This window comes from Mobula hypostoma, chromosome 5, assembly GCF_963921235.1.
Source record: "Mobula hypostoma chromosome 5, sMobHyp1.1, whole genome shotgun sequence".
NCBI lineage: Eukaryota > Metazoa > Chordata > Chondrichthyes > Myliobatiformes > Myliobatidae > Mobula > Mobula hypostoma.
The window spans coordinates 139778827-139795887 of NC_086101.1; the positions used below are offsets into that span (position 1 = coordinate 139778827).

The 17061-nt window shown below is 42.6% G+C and overlaps 1 protein-coding gene across 2 annotated transcripts in view; it reads right to left on the bottom strand.

Moving 5' to 3' along the window:
- mamdc2a (MAM domain containing 2a) overlaps window positions 1–17061 on the bottom strand; it is a 113828-nt gene that overhangs the window by 65798 nt on the left and 30969 nt on the right. For both annotated transcript variants that reach the window (XM_063049040.1, XM_063049041.1), the window contains exons 3-5: window positions 16678–16934; window positions 9332–9416; window positions 7094–7231 (exon numbers count right to left, since the gene is read on the bottom strand). In XM_063049040.1, the coding sequence (XP_062905110.1) occupies window positions 7094–7231; window positions 9332–9416; window positions 16678–16934 (480 nt within the window). The remainder of the gene's footprint in view (window positions 1–7093; window positions 7232–9331; window positions 9417–16677; window positions 16935–17061) is intronic.

Genomic DNA, 17061 nt, shown 5'->3' on the forward strand with positions numbered 1-17061 from the left:
ACATCATACAACCTCCTCCAGGTGACCCAGCCAGGGCTGATCAGACCCCAGCTTGTGTCCAGATGGCTAGCTACTTATGACTCCATGGCTCCCCTCTTTTGAGCCACAGCCATCTTGAGGCCCTCTCTGCCGCATCTGTGGTACTGTGGATGGCTCTCCTCTTCCTCTCTCCCTCGATGCCCAAATTGCTGAAGGCTCTAACTAAGGAACGGGCTACAAATCCCCTGCAACTAACTTCCACTGGGAGACACCTCGCTCTCCATCCAGCCTGCTGACAGTTGCTGACCAGTCCTGCATACTTGGAGAGCTTCCTTTCAAAAGCCTCTTCCAAGCGATCTTCCCATGGGACTGTCAGCTCCAGCAGCACCACTTGCTTAGTAGACTCAGACACTAGGACAATGTCTGGTCGCAGGGTCATGGCTGCGATATGGTTGGGGAACTTCAGCTGCCATTCGAAGTCCACCAACAGCTGCCAGAATGTAGACGATTTAGAGAAGAGATTTGATAGAGGTATACAAAATTATGAGTGGTGTAGATAGGGTAAATGCAAGCAATCTTTTTCCACTGTGGTTGAATGGGACTACAACCAGAGATCATAATTTAAGAGTGAAAGATGAAAAGTTTAAGGCGAAAATGACAGGAAACCTCATTTCAGAGGGTCGTGAGAGTGTGGAATGAGCTGCCAGCACATGTGGTATATGTGAGCTCAAATTCTACATTTAAGAGAAGTTTGGATAGTTACTTGGTTAGTGGGAGTATGGAGGGCTATGGTCCAGATGCAGGTTGATGGGAGTAGGGTAGGTCTTAAACAGTGAATGGCAGGGCACTGAGGAGTTTCAGAGTGCAATAGATGGGCCTGTTTCTGTGCTGTACTTCTCTATGACTCTATGACACAAGCACTAAATGCGTAATAGAGTAACAGCCAGGCATTATAATTCACTTCTCAACATTAGCTTCATTGACCAGGATGAAGTCAAATTCAGGAATTAAATCTGGCAATTGCAAATACATTGTTCATTCATCATCAGCAAACAAGGATGCATTTATCACTTGTAAGCTTATTGGGGTACTTCTAGTTTTCTATTATCCTTTTCAAGATTATCACAAATACTTTCGAACATATACTAAGGTAAATACAATAAATGAGTGCCTAGAAATCAAGTTCACCCTCTATAAAGATACAGTAATATCTGAGATGTTACAACTGTGAGAAAATTTGACTGAGAAAAGTTTTAAAATTGTGGGGATAGTCACTAATAAATCCGACAGGGCGTTCAGGACAAATATCTGTACTAAAGAGTGAAAACTCCTAACCGGGAGACAAATAGCGGAGATGCTTTCAGAGGAAAGTTGGATAAATAAATGCAGGGGAAAGGAATGGAAGGATATGTGATGGAGTGGGATGAAGAAGGATAAGAGGATGCATAAACATCAGCAGATACCAACTGGGCTGTATGACCTGGGCCAAGGTAAAGAATCATGCTTTCACATAAACAGAAATCCCGCTGTCCTTTGATGGTAAGGTATCATTTCTTTGTAAAGGATCACTGGGAATGTAAGCTACTCCTACACATTCTCAATTTTAGAACTGGATGAATTAATGATATCATCCAATTTGTCTCTTTGTAGTATTAGTGAATGGGTGGAGATTTGCATCAGATCACCAGTGCGCAACATGTTTCCACTTGCCTCCCAGATGGACGTGCAGAATCCAGTACAAATAATGGCCAATAATTTTGCATGCATTCAGCATCTGTGATCAGTTGTGACAATTCTTTACTCAAGAGAAGCTTGATGGTGTTAAAAGTAGGGAGAGGTTCAGTATGATTGGCATTCAGATGTTTCCACTTCTGCAGGAGATCAGAAGTAGAGGAAATAAATATGTTAGTTGCCAATAAATCCACTGAGACATTTAGTCAGCCCAACTGACCAGCTTTAAACCCCACAGGGACCTTCTCCCACCCCTCTTCATCTTGCCCTGACAATCAGCATATCCGTGCATTCCAGCACCAGGGCAGTTACGGCCTTACAGCACCAGTGACGTGTGCTCCGTCCTACCCGCTGATACTGGCTGTGTGGCACCTGATATGTCCTCCCTGTAACCATGTCAGTTTCCTCCAGGCTCCTTCCACATACCAAAGATCTACAGGTTAGTAGGTTATTAGTCACTGCAAATAGCCCCCATTCTATAGGTGAGCGGTAAAATCCAAGGGGGGGGGGTGTTGAGAAGAATAAAAGGTGGGTGTAGCATCAGGAGTGCTTGTTCACTCGGTATGCTGAGAGACCTGTTTCAAAGCTGTCTGACTCCCATCTCCTTTGTACCTTTATCCAGTTTCTTCTAATCCATATCACCCCTCAATCATTCTCAAAAGGAGTGAGTTCAATTTTGCCACCGCACTCTAGATCAGGGGTTCCTGACATAGGTCCATGGCCCCTCAGTTAATGGTAGGGGTCCGTGGCGTAAAAAAGATTAGGAACCCCTAGTCCAGATGAAGAAAATTTCCCCGAGTTCCCTACTAGACTTCTAGGTAGCCCCAAATTTTGACTAAAAGTCACACCTCTAAATCCATCCTATCACATTCTGTTGTCATCTCAACAATCTCTACCAATTCATCGTTCCAGATTTTTTTTAAATTTTAGAGCAAAGTTTAAACCAAAACAAAACTCTTTCGAGCCTATTTACAGAGTAATATGGGGTTCAGTTTTAGATTATTGATTGATGATGTAACTTGAGTGGTTTCCATTTGGTGGTTCATCTGTATTAATAGTTGTATACCTGGGCAGGTGCTGTAGAACGGCTGTGATCATGAAGTTGGTGTTTGGGTGGGAACAATCTAGTATGAGTGATGCATAAACACAAGTTTGGACCTGTAAACTAAATTGCAACTTTCTGTTCTGTAGATTTAATGTAACTCTGTGAGCAGAATAAAAATTCATCCTCATATCGCCTTGTAGAAAGCTATACCAGATGGGACAACTTCCTCCAGCCTTTAATAGTGTGATGTAGATGGGATCTCTGCCTCTTTATTAAGCTCTCCAGATCGGATTGCAATTGTGGATGAAAAATATCGTTTATTGATGCAGTAATTAGATGAAAAGAGGGTATGCTGAGAAGGCTCATGACGATGACACCCTAGTGCATGTGTTATGTGGAATACGTGATGCATAGGGGGCACAGAGTTTTATCAGCTGCTCCAGAATTTCCACAACCATAATATGCAGCACGATGAAAATCCCAAATTAATCCCAATATTAGTTACAAATTGTATCATGAACACTAGGAATAAATGCCCTTTAAGTACACACCTTGCAATTGATGCAATTACAAGTTCAGTCCAGTATAAACGATGCTAAAAGACGTTTGTGTTACGCTACAAAGTGTCTCACAGAAGCAGCTATTGAGCTGGAGACTGGAGAGGAAGGCAGGTGGGGACTGGCTGGAGTGGTGGTGAGTAGATGGGGCTCACAGCAAACAACATGCAGTCTATTTTTTTTTAAAAAGGATCTTGGCCATAGCTGAAGCTACACCTACACCTTTTCATTAAAAAGATTATGCCAGTGGAGGTTAATAAAATACAAATGAGGTGTGCAAAATCAATCTGAGTCACTTACACAAATGTGGATGTGGAGTAATAACCATCAGCTCCACTCTGGCTAGAATAATTAGTGTCTGCATGTATGTTCGGTTGTGAAAGCCGGGACAGACAATTAAATCAGATGGAACAAGGCTCCCTCGTCAAGTGAGACTCATGCTATATTGGCCGTTACAGGCTGAGTTTACATTATAACAGCATAAACACACCCTTGAATCCCTGGCAGCTGTATTGGGGGTGGTGGGGGGAGGCAGTAATAAACCACAGCTCTCTCTCTGACAACTTGCAGAGCAAAGTCATATGTCATGAGTTACATTGTAAGTCAATAAAGTTTAATAGTCATGAAATAGTTCTTATCTTGCAGGCACCAGAAATGCGCATTCCATTCGAAACAAAGCAGGATGTGGTGGATCAGTCGCCAAAGAGTTGCTTTGACTGGACTATTTAAGAAGTTCACTACTTCTGTGAACAGCCTTGGGTGCAGTATTATTTCTATACTAACCGCTATCCAAGCTTTCATAAGCACGTGTCAGTGTTTTCCCTGTGTATGCAAATCTACCATTTGTTCCTTGACTCACTTCAGTGTTTGTTATGTGGGGGATTAAGCTGACTGGAGAGATTCTTCCTTGAGTTCAGAAGATCAGGTGATCTCACTGAAATAAACTAAAATTCTTACAGGTTTGGTGGGGTAAAGAGAGTTACTGTTTGTCCTTCCTAGGATACTTGGAAGCTGGGATCACAGTCAGGAAAGAAATGAGAAGACGTTTCTTCAGTAGATCTTGGAACCCTCCACCCTTAGCTTTGAAAGCTGTCAATAAGTATATTTCATTTTTAGATATTAAGGGGATCAATGGATGTGTGGTTAGTGCAGAAAACTGGTGCATGATCTTTTTGAAAGGAACAGACACAAGGGGCTAGATGGTTTACACTTGCTCCTATTTCCTCTGTTGCTCTCTTAGGTTATGACAGTTAAGTTTAGAATCTGTGCAAATTTGCATCTTGCTATTAATATCTTGCCATAAATCAAAACAAAAATAGTATAATCCGATGTTTGCCTGCTTTCTTTGCCTCTCTAAAGCTTTAAACAGCATGACTAAATCAAAGGATATAGTTATCCTCTAAGATATTAGCACTACTGATCACAGGGTAAAATATAGCAAAAAAGAGCAAACGTGCCTGCAATGGTATGCTACTATTTCAATGAACTCACAAGTTGTCCCATTTCCATGTTCTTTCCTTGTACTCTGTAAGCTTCCCTGTTTGTATACCCGGCCTACTTTCATGGTCCTTTCAAGCAGAGCAGTCCTGTTTGCAGCAACTCAACGTGCATTAAAATTCTCATCTCATCCGCTGACAGGACATTTTCTTAAATCCGTTTTGCCTAGTTAAGCCAGAGGAAACGTTTACTCCCTACCTATCCCTTTAAGATGCTGAACATGCTTCTGAGATGCCACTGGGCCTTAGACAGAGTGAATATGCAGTCTTTTCCCCCCACAGAAAGGGAATCAAAAACTAGAGGGCTTAAGTTTACGGTGAGTAGGAAAGATTTAAAAGGGATCTGAGAGACAACTTCGCGCAGAAGGTGGAAGTTACTTGGAATAAGCTGATTGAGAAAGCGATTGGGTCAGTTACAATAACAATATTTCAAATAGATTTGGACAGGGAAATGGATAGGAAAGATTTCAGACAGAGCCAAATACGGACAAATGGCTCTAGCTTTAGCCATCTTGGTGGGCATTGACAAGCTGGACCAAAGGAGCCATTTCCATGTTATAACTCTGTCCCAAAGAAAAATTAAACCGTGGTTTCTCTCCCCATAAAATGTCATGAGGTTTTAAACTTATATAAAGCCCCGTATCACAAGTCCTATCAGTGACAATAAACCTGATTCTGAAAGAAGCCTCAGAATGTGACCTGCCCAACTCCTGGCAGGAGCTCACTCTGTCCAGCAGGGGTCTCAATACTGCACTTCACCGCCAGAAGAGAAGGGCATCAGCTCAAGGAGGCAGTTCCCATGGCAGCAACAACCAAAATACCTATCTTTGAAGGAGGAGGAGGAGGAGAAATGGTCTCCCCAAGTTAACTTAAATAGACTGGAAGTCCTGGCCAATGAAATAATGGTAGGAAGAAGATTGGGTGCATGGGGAGGGGGACATTACGCCTGTCAGAACCCCCATAAGGAGAGACTGGCCAAAGGAGTCTACAGACATCTCCTCCATCTGTCAGAATCCCCACACAAGGGAGCGCCAGGAAAGCAGATATCAAAATCTCCAAACGTTGTAACAAGACAATTCACTTGCTAATATGACACCAGCAGATTAGCAATCCTCACTATATGCAGGCTGAATGGATGTCTCAGTTCTTTACAAGTTCAAAAGACAGGGTTTTGTTATAACTAGCCATTTAAGCTGTTAGAGCAATGATTATTTTATTCATGATTATGAGAGCAAGTATGTGGGGAATTCTTACCCGTGATCTGCCCCCTGCCTGATTACAGCTGTATTATGTTGATTATGAGCTGGAGATAGTTACTCCGTTGCATTGGGGGGGGGGTGATGTTAAGCTTTCACAAGCTCCTTTATAGAAGTGTCTCTCGATCAATGCCTCTTCATCTCATGCTAGGAGATGAAGTTGTGGGTGTTGAGCAGACATATCCCCTGAATACTCTTCTTTTGCTGGTCCTCTTGCTCCTGGTGTTCTTCAAGCTCTGCCTCATGTCCAGTAAGCTCAGACCACTTGTCCCCTTTCTTCCAGTCTGAGATGTGCAAGATTGTGCAACATGGAGCAGACTAAAAAGAAGGCTCTGCATCTGGTTAGTATGTACCACAGGGAAGATTGCACTGATTCAGTGAAGGGAATTTCACATTCAAGAGACCCAGAGCATTTTCCAATCCTGTCCAGGAACTTGCACATACTCAATATGTCTGCATTCAGTTGCTATGATTGGAGGACCCTGTGAGGTAAAAGTAGCCTTCCAATCATAGCAACTGAATGCAGACACAAGAGGTGGAAGGCATCATATGTGCTTCCCAGAAATGCTGCACTCTCCATTGTAAAATTCTCCTCATTCACAACCATCAACACATCAAACGGATGGAATCCCTTTTCTGTTCACATGAAGCCCCAGGTTATTCAGGGATCCCTAATGGACAATCAATGGGTGCCAATGCTCTTGGGGAGCCAACAATGCAGGCAAATCTCAGTGCCATTCCAAATTACCACCTCCTCCTGACTGATATCGAAGTACATGGCACCATTCCTCTTCCCGTACAGTGCTCAGATGACCTCTCTGATTCAGTAGTGAGAAACAAATTTGGCGAAACAGTAGAGATCTCCTGACTGAAAGGATCCAATGCCGTGATGTTATGAATCAAGGCCAAATAGTGTCCTTCAGTGTTATAAGTTCCATTCTACGTTTGTATTTCATTAGCATGCTTCACTATTAAAATGGGTATTTCTTTATGAATTCATCTAGGATGTCTGGGTTAAGGGAAACATACCTTGCTCATTGTCCAACGTGTGATCAGTGGGCAGGTGCAATGGTGAATCTCGAACCGATCCTCCGCCAACTAGCCAGTTCAGATTTGGGTTCCATCTGTTGTTATAGCCACAGAGATGATTTTCTTCAAAGGTGCACTCTACAATGGTAAAAAAGAGATTGGATACTCTTATAAAGTTCAATGCTTAGAATAACAATCCAATCCACAATAACTGCTGGAACTCTAACTACAGTAAATCCTTCCAGGGTACATCACAGGAGTTGTAACTGGATGAAATTTTTTAGCACAGTAAATTGAACAACATTAGGTGAGGTGACCAAAAGCTCTTTGAAATCCTGTTTTAAGGAGGACAATAAAAGCGAGAACAAGAAGCTTCAGGAGAGCATAAACATCTGCATTCTGCAGATGCTGGAAATTTTGAACAACGCATACAAAATGCTGGAGGAACTCATTAAGTCAGGCAACATCCGTAGAGGGGAATAAACAGTTGATGTTTTGGGCCCAGACCCAAAACATTGTTCAGGAAGGGATTCCAGCTTTTGTGGCCCAGGCAAGAGAGATGGAAAACAGGGATACTGTGGAAGCTGGATTTGAAGGAATGCAAAGATCCTGAAGAGTTTTATGACTAGAACAATAAATTCGGGAATGCCCAGAATTTGGGAAGTACACAAGATGTTGGAGTGAATTACTTTGATAGGGAGAAGACCTTGAAGGATGAATTGTAATCTAGAGGGCTTGCTTATCCACTACCCAGCCCAGAACTGATAGACAAACTATAGATTACATGAGACAGGGCATGAGCAGTAAGGGGAGTGAGCTCAGATCAAGGGGGCCTGAAAAGAGAGGCTGTTGAGGAATGTTCTGAAATAGTCCTAAAGTAAACACTATGATTGGGAATTCCTGGGGAGTGGAGGTAGGGGCACAGCTGGACAATGTCATGGGGTGGGTGGGGTTTGGGCAGCACAGTGGCATGGGTAACAGATACAAGGCTTCATATCTCCAGCACCCCAGGTTCCATTCTGACCTTGAGCGCTGTGTTTGTATTGATTCCATATGCCCTCTGAGTGCATAGATTCCTTTTGGATACCTCAGCTTCCTCCCACATTCCAAAGATGTGTGGGTCAGTAGGTTAATTGGCCACTGTAAATTCTCCCATGTGTAGGTGAGCGGTAGAATCCATGATGGAAATGTAGGGAGAATAGAAATTGCAATTACTGTAAGATACTGTGAATGGGAGCTCAATGGTCAATACAGTGAAACAAAGAGCCAGTTTCCAAAGCAACACACACAAAGTGCTGGAGGAACTCAGCAGGTCAGGCTGCATCGATGGAAATTAATTGACGATTTGGGCTGAGACCCTTCTTAGGGACTGACACAGAAGGGAAAAAATACCAGAATAAAAAGGTGGGGGCAGGGGAAGGAGGCTAGGCTAGGTGATAGGAGAACCCAGGAGGGTGGGAAAGGTCAAGGGCTGGAGAAGCAGAAGTCTGATAGAAGAGGAGAGTGGACCATAGGAGAAAAGGAAAGAGGAGGGAACCTGGGGGGGGGAGGGGGGCGGGAAGAGATAGGCGGGTGGCTTCATCTATCACCTTACAGCTAGCCTCTTTCACCTCCCCCCACCTTTTTATTCTAGTATCTTCCTCCTTCCTTCTCAGTCCTGAAGAAGGGTCTCAATCTGAAATGTCAACTGTTTATTCATTTCCATAGATGCCGCCTGACCTGATGAGTTCCTCCAGGATTTTGTGTGTGTTGCCTTGGATTTCCAGCATCTGTGGACTAGCTTGTTTTTTTTGGCAAGATATAGCAATGGAAACAGGCTCAAAAAAAACACAATATATTATATTAATGACTGTAAGATTTCAAGAGGTGCAAATAGCAATCTTATTAACGACACTAAAGTACAAACTGTTTCTAACAATGGGGGGAAGAAAAAAGGGGAGAGAGGGGTGGTTGGGGAAGAGGGTTGGGGTGTGTGGGGGGGAGAGGGATATATATATATCAGTATCTGCAGAATGGGGCCTGTGCTGGAGACAGAAGACTATCTTTGGCTTATCCAGAGCTCTCTGTTAGACCAGTAATCTAACAATCTAACAGTGGAGAACCCAGGGGAGGTACTGCTGCAGTGGGGTGTGTGCAGTTCATGGACTTAAGATATTGGATGACCACATTCAACAATGACTCCACATATTCCACAGTTTACAATATTGTAGTGCCTGTACATAATAACCAGATACTCACCAATACAATACCCAGGAGTGATATTGATCTCAAAAACTGCAATACTGGCCTTTGGGTCTGGATTGACAATACCTTCAAGAATGATCTGTAAAGGTCGAATACAAAATTAAAAGGGAGAGATTGGAAATATTAACCTCTATTCTGTTCTGTTTCCACTGGAGTTAATTAAGGCCACTGACCTTATCAATATTGCAAGGCTGGGCCTTAGGGCAGGAAGATGATGGGGGCAGTGAAACTTTATTAGGTAAATACCATGGCTGAGGCTTTCATAGGCAGCACAGTGGTGTAGCTAATTAACCCACTGCCTCAGAGTGCAAGAGACCGAAGTTCGATCCCGACCTCAGGTGTTATCTGTGTGCACATTCTCCCTGTGACCATCTGGGTTTCCTTTGGGTGTTCCAGTTTTCTCCTATATCCTAAAGGCATGTGGGTTAATAGGTTAAATGGCTGTTCTTAGTCTATAGAGAGTGGTGAATCTGGGGGAAATTGATAGGAGCATGGGGTGAGCAAACAGTGAGTACAGTGTTAGATTTTCATTAATAGGTAATCAATGATTGGCATGGACCCATTGCGCCAAAGGACCTGCTCTGTGCTGTATGTTCATACAACTCATTCTGTGGAGATACTCACAGAAGCAGCTGGAGGTATTATTCAAAGATGGAGAAACTGAAGAGAAGGTTTAATAGAAGTGGCTTCCAGTGGCATACAATTAAGGTGATTGATAAAAGAACACGAGAAAAATTGATTCTGCACAGTGACCTGGTGTGATCTGGACTGCATTGCCTGCGAGTGAGATGGAGGCAGACTAGGCAGCCCTGGGGTATAGCTCGTAGAGATGCCACACCCTGACTTCGGGTGCATATATGTTCAAAGTTCAAAATAAATTTATTATCAAAATACACGTATGTCACCATATACTACCTTGAGATTCATTTTCTGGCAGGCATTCACAGTAGAACAAAGACATACAATATAATCAATGAAGAGTTACACACAAAGACTGACAAACAACCAATATGCAAAAGAAGACAATCTGTGCGAATATCAAACAGACAGACAGACAAACAACACTGAGAACATGAGCTTTAGCATTCTTGAAAGTGAGCCTGTAGGTCGTGGAATCAATTCTGAGCTGAGGTGAATGAAGTTATCCACCCTGGTTGAAGAGCTTAATGATTGAAGGTTAATAACTGTGTGGAGTTTGCACATTCTCCCCATGACTTGGTGGGTTTCCTCTGGGTGTTCTGGTTTCCTTCTACATCTCAGTGAAGTGCAGTCTTACTTTCTCCCCGTTGCACTGCTTGGTGTTTAGGGCAGCAATGAAGGTCCTCCATCTCTGGTGGTATTCAGGGCTTTCTTCATCATGTCAGAAGCTTCCTCTCAGTTTTCACTACTGTCAGTCATGCAAGTCCCAGCTGGAGACTCCGAAGTACCATCACACTCAGATGTATAAGGATTCTTCATTGCTGTTTCCATAACAATTTTTGTTTTATCAGTCAGGGTTGTTAGCCCTGAGCTGAACCCCCAAACCTGGAGGACCAGTAGACCACTCTTAATCTGGCCTCTGCCCTTTGACCTGTTTGGCATGGGTGACCCTACCAAGAGCCAAAGCACAAAGCGCTGACTCCAGCCACATAGCTCTCTGGGTCATTGAGGCACACAAGCCTCCAAACCCTATGACAAGGTTCTAGTTCTCTCGGAGGAGAGAAATGTAGACGGTTATGTTAATTGTAAATTGCCCCTATCGCAAGTGAATGCTAGAATCTGGGAGGGGGATATTGAAAGGAATGTGGGGAGAATAAAATGGAATTTTCATTTATACAGTACAATCATTCAAGGGATATGGGCTTCACTGGCCCAGCCTGTTAGAACTGCCCATCCTAGGTGCCCTTAGAAGGCAGTGGTGAGCTGTCTTCTTGAATCACTGAGGTCCTGGAGGGGTGGGTCTACACACAATGCTGTCAAAGAGGGAGTTCCAGGATTACCATAAAATGAGTGTAACTGGGTGCTTGTTAGGCCAAAAGGCCAGGAATGGATGACTATTTCATTCAAAGATAGAGGATTCCAAGTGGGAGCATCAGTGTCAGTGGTTCTGCTGAGAGCTTGGTGAAGGGAAAAACCAACTGTTTCTCTCTCCAATGGCATTGCCTAATCTGCCATGTGTTTCTAGAATCTTCTGTTCATACTTCAATTTTCCTTTCTCTGTGTTTTTGTTTTTGCTTCTCTTTTATTGGAATGGTTCCAGTCATGTGGGGCTTCAGTTAAATAGTGTGAAGAAGACTAAGAAGAAACTTAATTGAAGTGCTCAAAACCATGAAGACTTTTGATAAAGTAATGAAGGAGAAAGCATTTTGGTTTTATTTAGACAGTAGGATTTTTAATTGCAATTCATAGATGGAAGAAGCAGAGATGGGTAATTTATTATATGTTCTGAGTTGTGATTTGTCAAACACTGTCGAAAATGGTGTGTAATTAGATTAAATAGGAATATTCAAAGTGGATAGGACCATGGCAAGTAGATACATTTAAAGGCTATAGGGAAAGAAGGGGAAATGGGGAGCATGCTTGAACTAGATAGCTGGCCTATAGACCTATTACAGGCATGCTGGCTAGATATCCTCCTTACATAGAACAGCATTCAACGTTTCCATGTGATCTTGGATCTGGAGCAGGAAAAGCTCAAAATAGCCTACAACAGAGGGTCAGAGAAGCTCCAGCATTTTTAAGTAACCACAGCAGAATATGCAACAGGGCGCCTGGCATAGAATTCACAGAGTGCATAAGTCATGTTCTTTGAATGCTGAATTATATTTTGCAACTAAAATATCAGCAATAAAAAGGAAACTATAGATGAAATTCAGAATAATACAAATGACCTATTTCTATTGTGTCGACTAATTTACCGGGTGGCCAGGTGGTTCCTAATCAGACTATGGATTCCATATGGATTTGCGATGAGGCAAGAAGTAGTTAATATCATTTAAATTCTTTGTGGTGATTTTTTTTTTCTTTTCTGGATACGAAAGTAGCAGTTTAGTTCTATTTTGTGCAAAACTTACCATTAAAATGTTTCATTAAAGTGCCTCCAACTGGGAAGACCTGCCACAGAATGTACTTTTCCATATCACATGAATTGGCTCCAAGTTGCTGCTGGAAAGGTCTTGTTGGAAATCTTCAATAACTAACAATAAATTTTTTTAAATGCCTGCAGATCATAGATGATAGAAAGGACAGACAGGAGATGAGGCATAATCACAGCCAGTGGGATAAGTTACAGGGCAATAGAGGCGTGGTGCAGTTAAAATAGAAAGCAACAGATACTGGACTGAAAGTGTTGTATTTGAATGAATGCAGCATAAGAAATAAAATGGATGCTCTTGAAATTCAGCTACAGATTGGCAAGTATGACATTGTGGCCATCTCTGAAACTTGGCTAAAGGATGGCTGCCATTGGGAGCTGAACGTCCAAAGATATATGGCGTATCAGAAAGACAGGTTAGTGGGCAGAGGGGGTGGTGTGGCCCTGTGTAAGAAATAATATTAAATCAATAGAAAGGGATGACATAGGATTAGAAGGTGTAGAGTCTCTTTGGGTTGAGTTCAGAAATGGTAAAAGGACCCTAATGGCAGTTGTATACAGGCCTCCAAACAGCAATCGGGATGTGGATTACAAATTACAGCAGGAGATAGGAAAGGTGTGTCAGAAGGGCAATATCATGATAATCATTGGGGATTTTAGCTTGAAAGTGGATTCGGAAAACCAGGTCAGTACTGGACCTCAAGAGAGAGAATTTGTAGAATATCTAAGGGATGGCTTTTTAGAAAAGCTTGTTGAGTCCATTAGGGATCGGCTGTGCTGGATTGGGTGTTATGCAATGATCCAGAGGTGATAAGAGAGCTTAAGGTTAAGGAACACTTAGGGAACAGTGATCACAATATGACAGCAAACAACAGGAATTCTGCAGATGCTGGAAATTCAAACAATATGACAGCATTCACTTTAAAATTTGAGAAGGAGAAACTAAATTCCAATGTGTTGGTATTTCAGTTGAATAACGGAACTTACAATGGCATGAGAAAGGAACTGGCCAAGGTTGACTGGAAAGGGACACTAGCAGGAAGAGCAGCAGAGCAGCAATGACTGGAGTTTCTGCAAAAAATGAAGGAAGTGGAAGACAGATACATTCCAAATAAGAAGAAATTTTTGAATGGAAGAAGGACAATTCCATGGCTGACAAGTGAAATCAGAGCCAAAGTAACAGCTAAAGAGAGGGCATACAAGGAAGCCAAAGCTAGTGGGAAGATAGAGGGTTGGGAGGCTTTTAAAAACTTGCAGAAGGAAACTAAGAATGTCATTGGGAAGGAAAAGATGAATTATGAAAGGAAGCTGGCGACTAATATCAAAGAAGATACTAAAAGCTTTTTTAAGTATACAAAGGGTAAAAGAGTTGAGGGTTGATATAGGACGAATAGAAAATGATGCTGGAGATATTGTTTTGAGAGAGACACAGAGGCGAAGTTGTTGAAATCGATTGCTAGGGATGAGATTACAGAGTACCTGGAGGTACATGACAAGTTAGGCCAAAGCCAGCATGGTTTCCTGAAAGGAAAATCCTGCCTGTCTAACCTACTGCAATTTTTTGAGGTAATTACAAGCAGGGTAGACAAAGTAGATCCAGTAGATGTGGTGCACTTGGATTTTCAGACGGCCTTTGACAAGGTGTCACACATGAGGCTGCTTAGCAAGATAAGAGTTCATGGAATTACAGGGAAGTTACTAACACGTGTGGAACATTGGCTGATCGGCAGAAAACAGAGCGTGGCACTCATGAGACCACACTTGGAGTATTGTGTGCAGTTTTGGCCTCCTTATTTTAGAAAAGATATACTGACATTGGAGAGGGTTCAGAGAAGATTCTCAAGTATGATCCAGGAATGAAAGGGTTACTGTATGAGGAACGTCTGGCAGCTCTTGGGCTGTATTCCCTGGAGTTCAGGAGAATGAGGGGGGATCTCACAGAAACATTCCGAATGTTAAAAGGCCTGAACAGATTAGATATGGAAAAGTTATTTCCCATGGTATGGGGAGTCTAGAACAAGAGGGTATGGCTTCAGGATTGAAGGACATCCATTTAGAACAGAGGTGCGGAGAAATTATTTAAGTCAGAGGGTGGTAAATCTGTGGAATTTGTTACCACAAGTGGCTGTGGAGGCCAAGTCATTGGGTGTATTTAAGGCAGAGATAGATAGGTTCTTGATTAGCCAGGGCATCAAAGGGTATGGGTAGAAGGCAAGGGAGTGGGGATGACTGGAAAAATTGGGTCAGCCCACGATTGAACGGCAGAACAGACTTGATGGGCCAACTGGCCTACTTCTGCTCCTATATCTTTTGGTTTTATGGTCTTATGGTCAAATACCGCAGTTGATGTTACTCATCTTAGGCAGACTTATACCAAAACTCCCAGCTGTAGCTTTGTGCCTCTCAGATCTAAGGTCTGTGGGTTTAAGTCCCAGTACAGGGACTGAAAAATGTAACAGTGTCACCGGTGCAATATTTCAGATAACTGGTTAGGCCAATGTCCTCTAAGCTCCCATATCACCATTTTGAAGAAGAGTAGAGGGACATGCTCTGCCCCAGTGTCTGAGGGCCAATACCTATCACCCAAATAACATACTAAAGACAAATGATATCATTGTTACCATGTCAATGTTTGTGGGAGCCTGCTGAGTGAAAAATTGGCTGCTATGTCATTGGAGTGACTGCACTCCATTGGCTGGACAGCAAGCTGGAACTCATGAAAAGGAAGTGAAAGGTGATACTGAAATCCCAAAATTCATTGGAATTATTGTACTCATCCTTTCTCTTCCAAAATGCTCCTTTCACAGTGGGTCAACTATTGCCGGCCACCCATCAAATTTCCACCACTTTCCAGCCTCTGGAAATCCCTTTCTCAAAGTTTCAGTCCCACTAACCGACAGTTAGATTGGCATGTAATATGTTGCACCAGTGTTCAAGTTTGTTCCTGTTTATGATCTCAACAGTACATGCAAATACACGACACTTTTTACATAGCCAAAGTTTTCCAAAATGCTTTGCAGGAGTAATATTAAAGAGTAAACAGCAACACAACAGTAAATACTCTACAGGTCAGACGATACCCGTAAAATGGTTAATGTTTTGAATCTGGCATCCCTAATAAGAACTGGAAAAGGGAAAAAAAATAATTAATTGGGAGAAGGTGAGGGAGGGATGGTTGGAACAAAGGGAACATCTCTGATAGGATGAGACCAAGTGGATTAATGCGGCAGTTACTGGCAAATTGTGGGACACGTCCAGCAAGCTAAACTGCATGAATAGAATAAGGTAAACTGAGCTAACATGATGCCAGGGAGAAGTGGCCCTTCCTGAACTGACAGAAAGAAAAAGTGAGCTATGTAAAGGAGAATTCAATACTGTGTGTGGAAGGTGAGAATTTCTTCCTTGTATTTGCTTGGGGCCTCATAAGTGTCAATTTGCAAAGGAACTTATCTGAATAGATGATTAGAATACTTGGCTAAAACATTGGGTTTTAAGGTATGTTAAATGGAGGAACGGGAAACAGGGAGGCAAAGGGGTTAGACAGGGAGTCCCAGAACTTACAACGATGGCAGTCATGGCCACCAGGGGTGGATTGACAAATTTCAGGGATCCACAAGAGGCTGTAATCAGAGAATCCTGGAGAATTCAGAAGTCTGTAGAGCTGAAGGAAATTACACAGACAATGACAGAGCCTGTAAAATGAAGCTATCCCTCTTTCCTCAGTGCTACTGCTTTAACCCTTAATCTCACTCTTCTTCCCAAAGACTGTCAGACTAGCAAATAACTTTTATTCTAATTGCATTGAAGTGCTTCCTAATCACATCAGCACCTTACTTCGTTTAGTACAGAACCTTTGTCCCAATCGTCAAGTAAACAGTTTAAACTTTAAACATTCACCTTTCATCATGGGGTCACTACTGTAGTATTATACCTGTGCTACTGTCAAACCTTGCCTACATAAGCAAGGGCAACAGGTGCATTCCAGTCACACACCATCCCAACTATGCAGCTTCTTCCTAATCTCTGAGGCAAACTCCTTGTGAAACACCATCAGCTCATGGATTTCAATCAGGACATTGAGGTAGAGCTTCGGATGAGGTGATGTTTGAGAAGAGTAAAAGCAGGGAGAATCCCTGGGATCCATTGGAATATCAGAGGTAACAAAATCATGAGTAATAGAAAGCAGATCAGATGAACTGAGATCCATGTGAAATTCATGAATATTTTTGTAATAAGGTGGTTAAGTGATTAGAAATGGTAGAGTTACCTTAGATTTCTCTGCTATATTCCTCACGCCTATGCTGGCAATCTTCCAGCTGTCAGATGGCTCTTTGGCAGTCCAAAGCAGAAAATCAAAGCTGTTACCTTCTGGTCGAAAGTACATATTAAGCCTTCCAGGATCTGAGCCTGTGATCTGATACACAAGCCTCACGCAGCTCTCTCCCAGAGCCTGGAGCTCAGGACTGGTGAGGGTACCCACTTTTTTAGTGTTGCCAAAGGAACCTTCAATATGGACATAGCGACCTGCAATACAAGGATCACAGTAATGACTAGCAAAGATCAAATCAGCAGCAGAGGGCAAAAACATTCATGCATCGGATGAGAATTTCTCTTCACTTTATGCCTTCTTCCCAAGGAAAGAGCAAAGGCA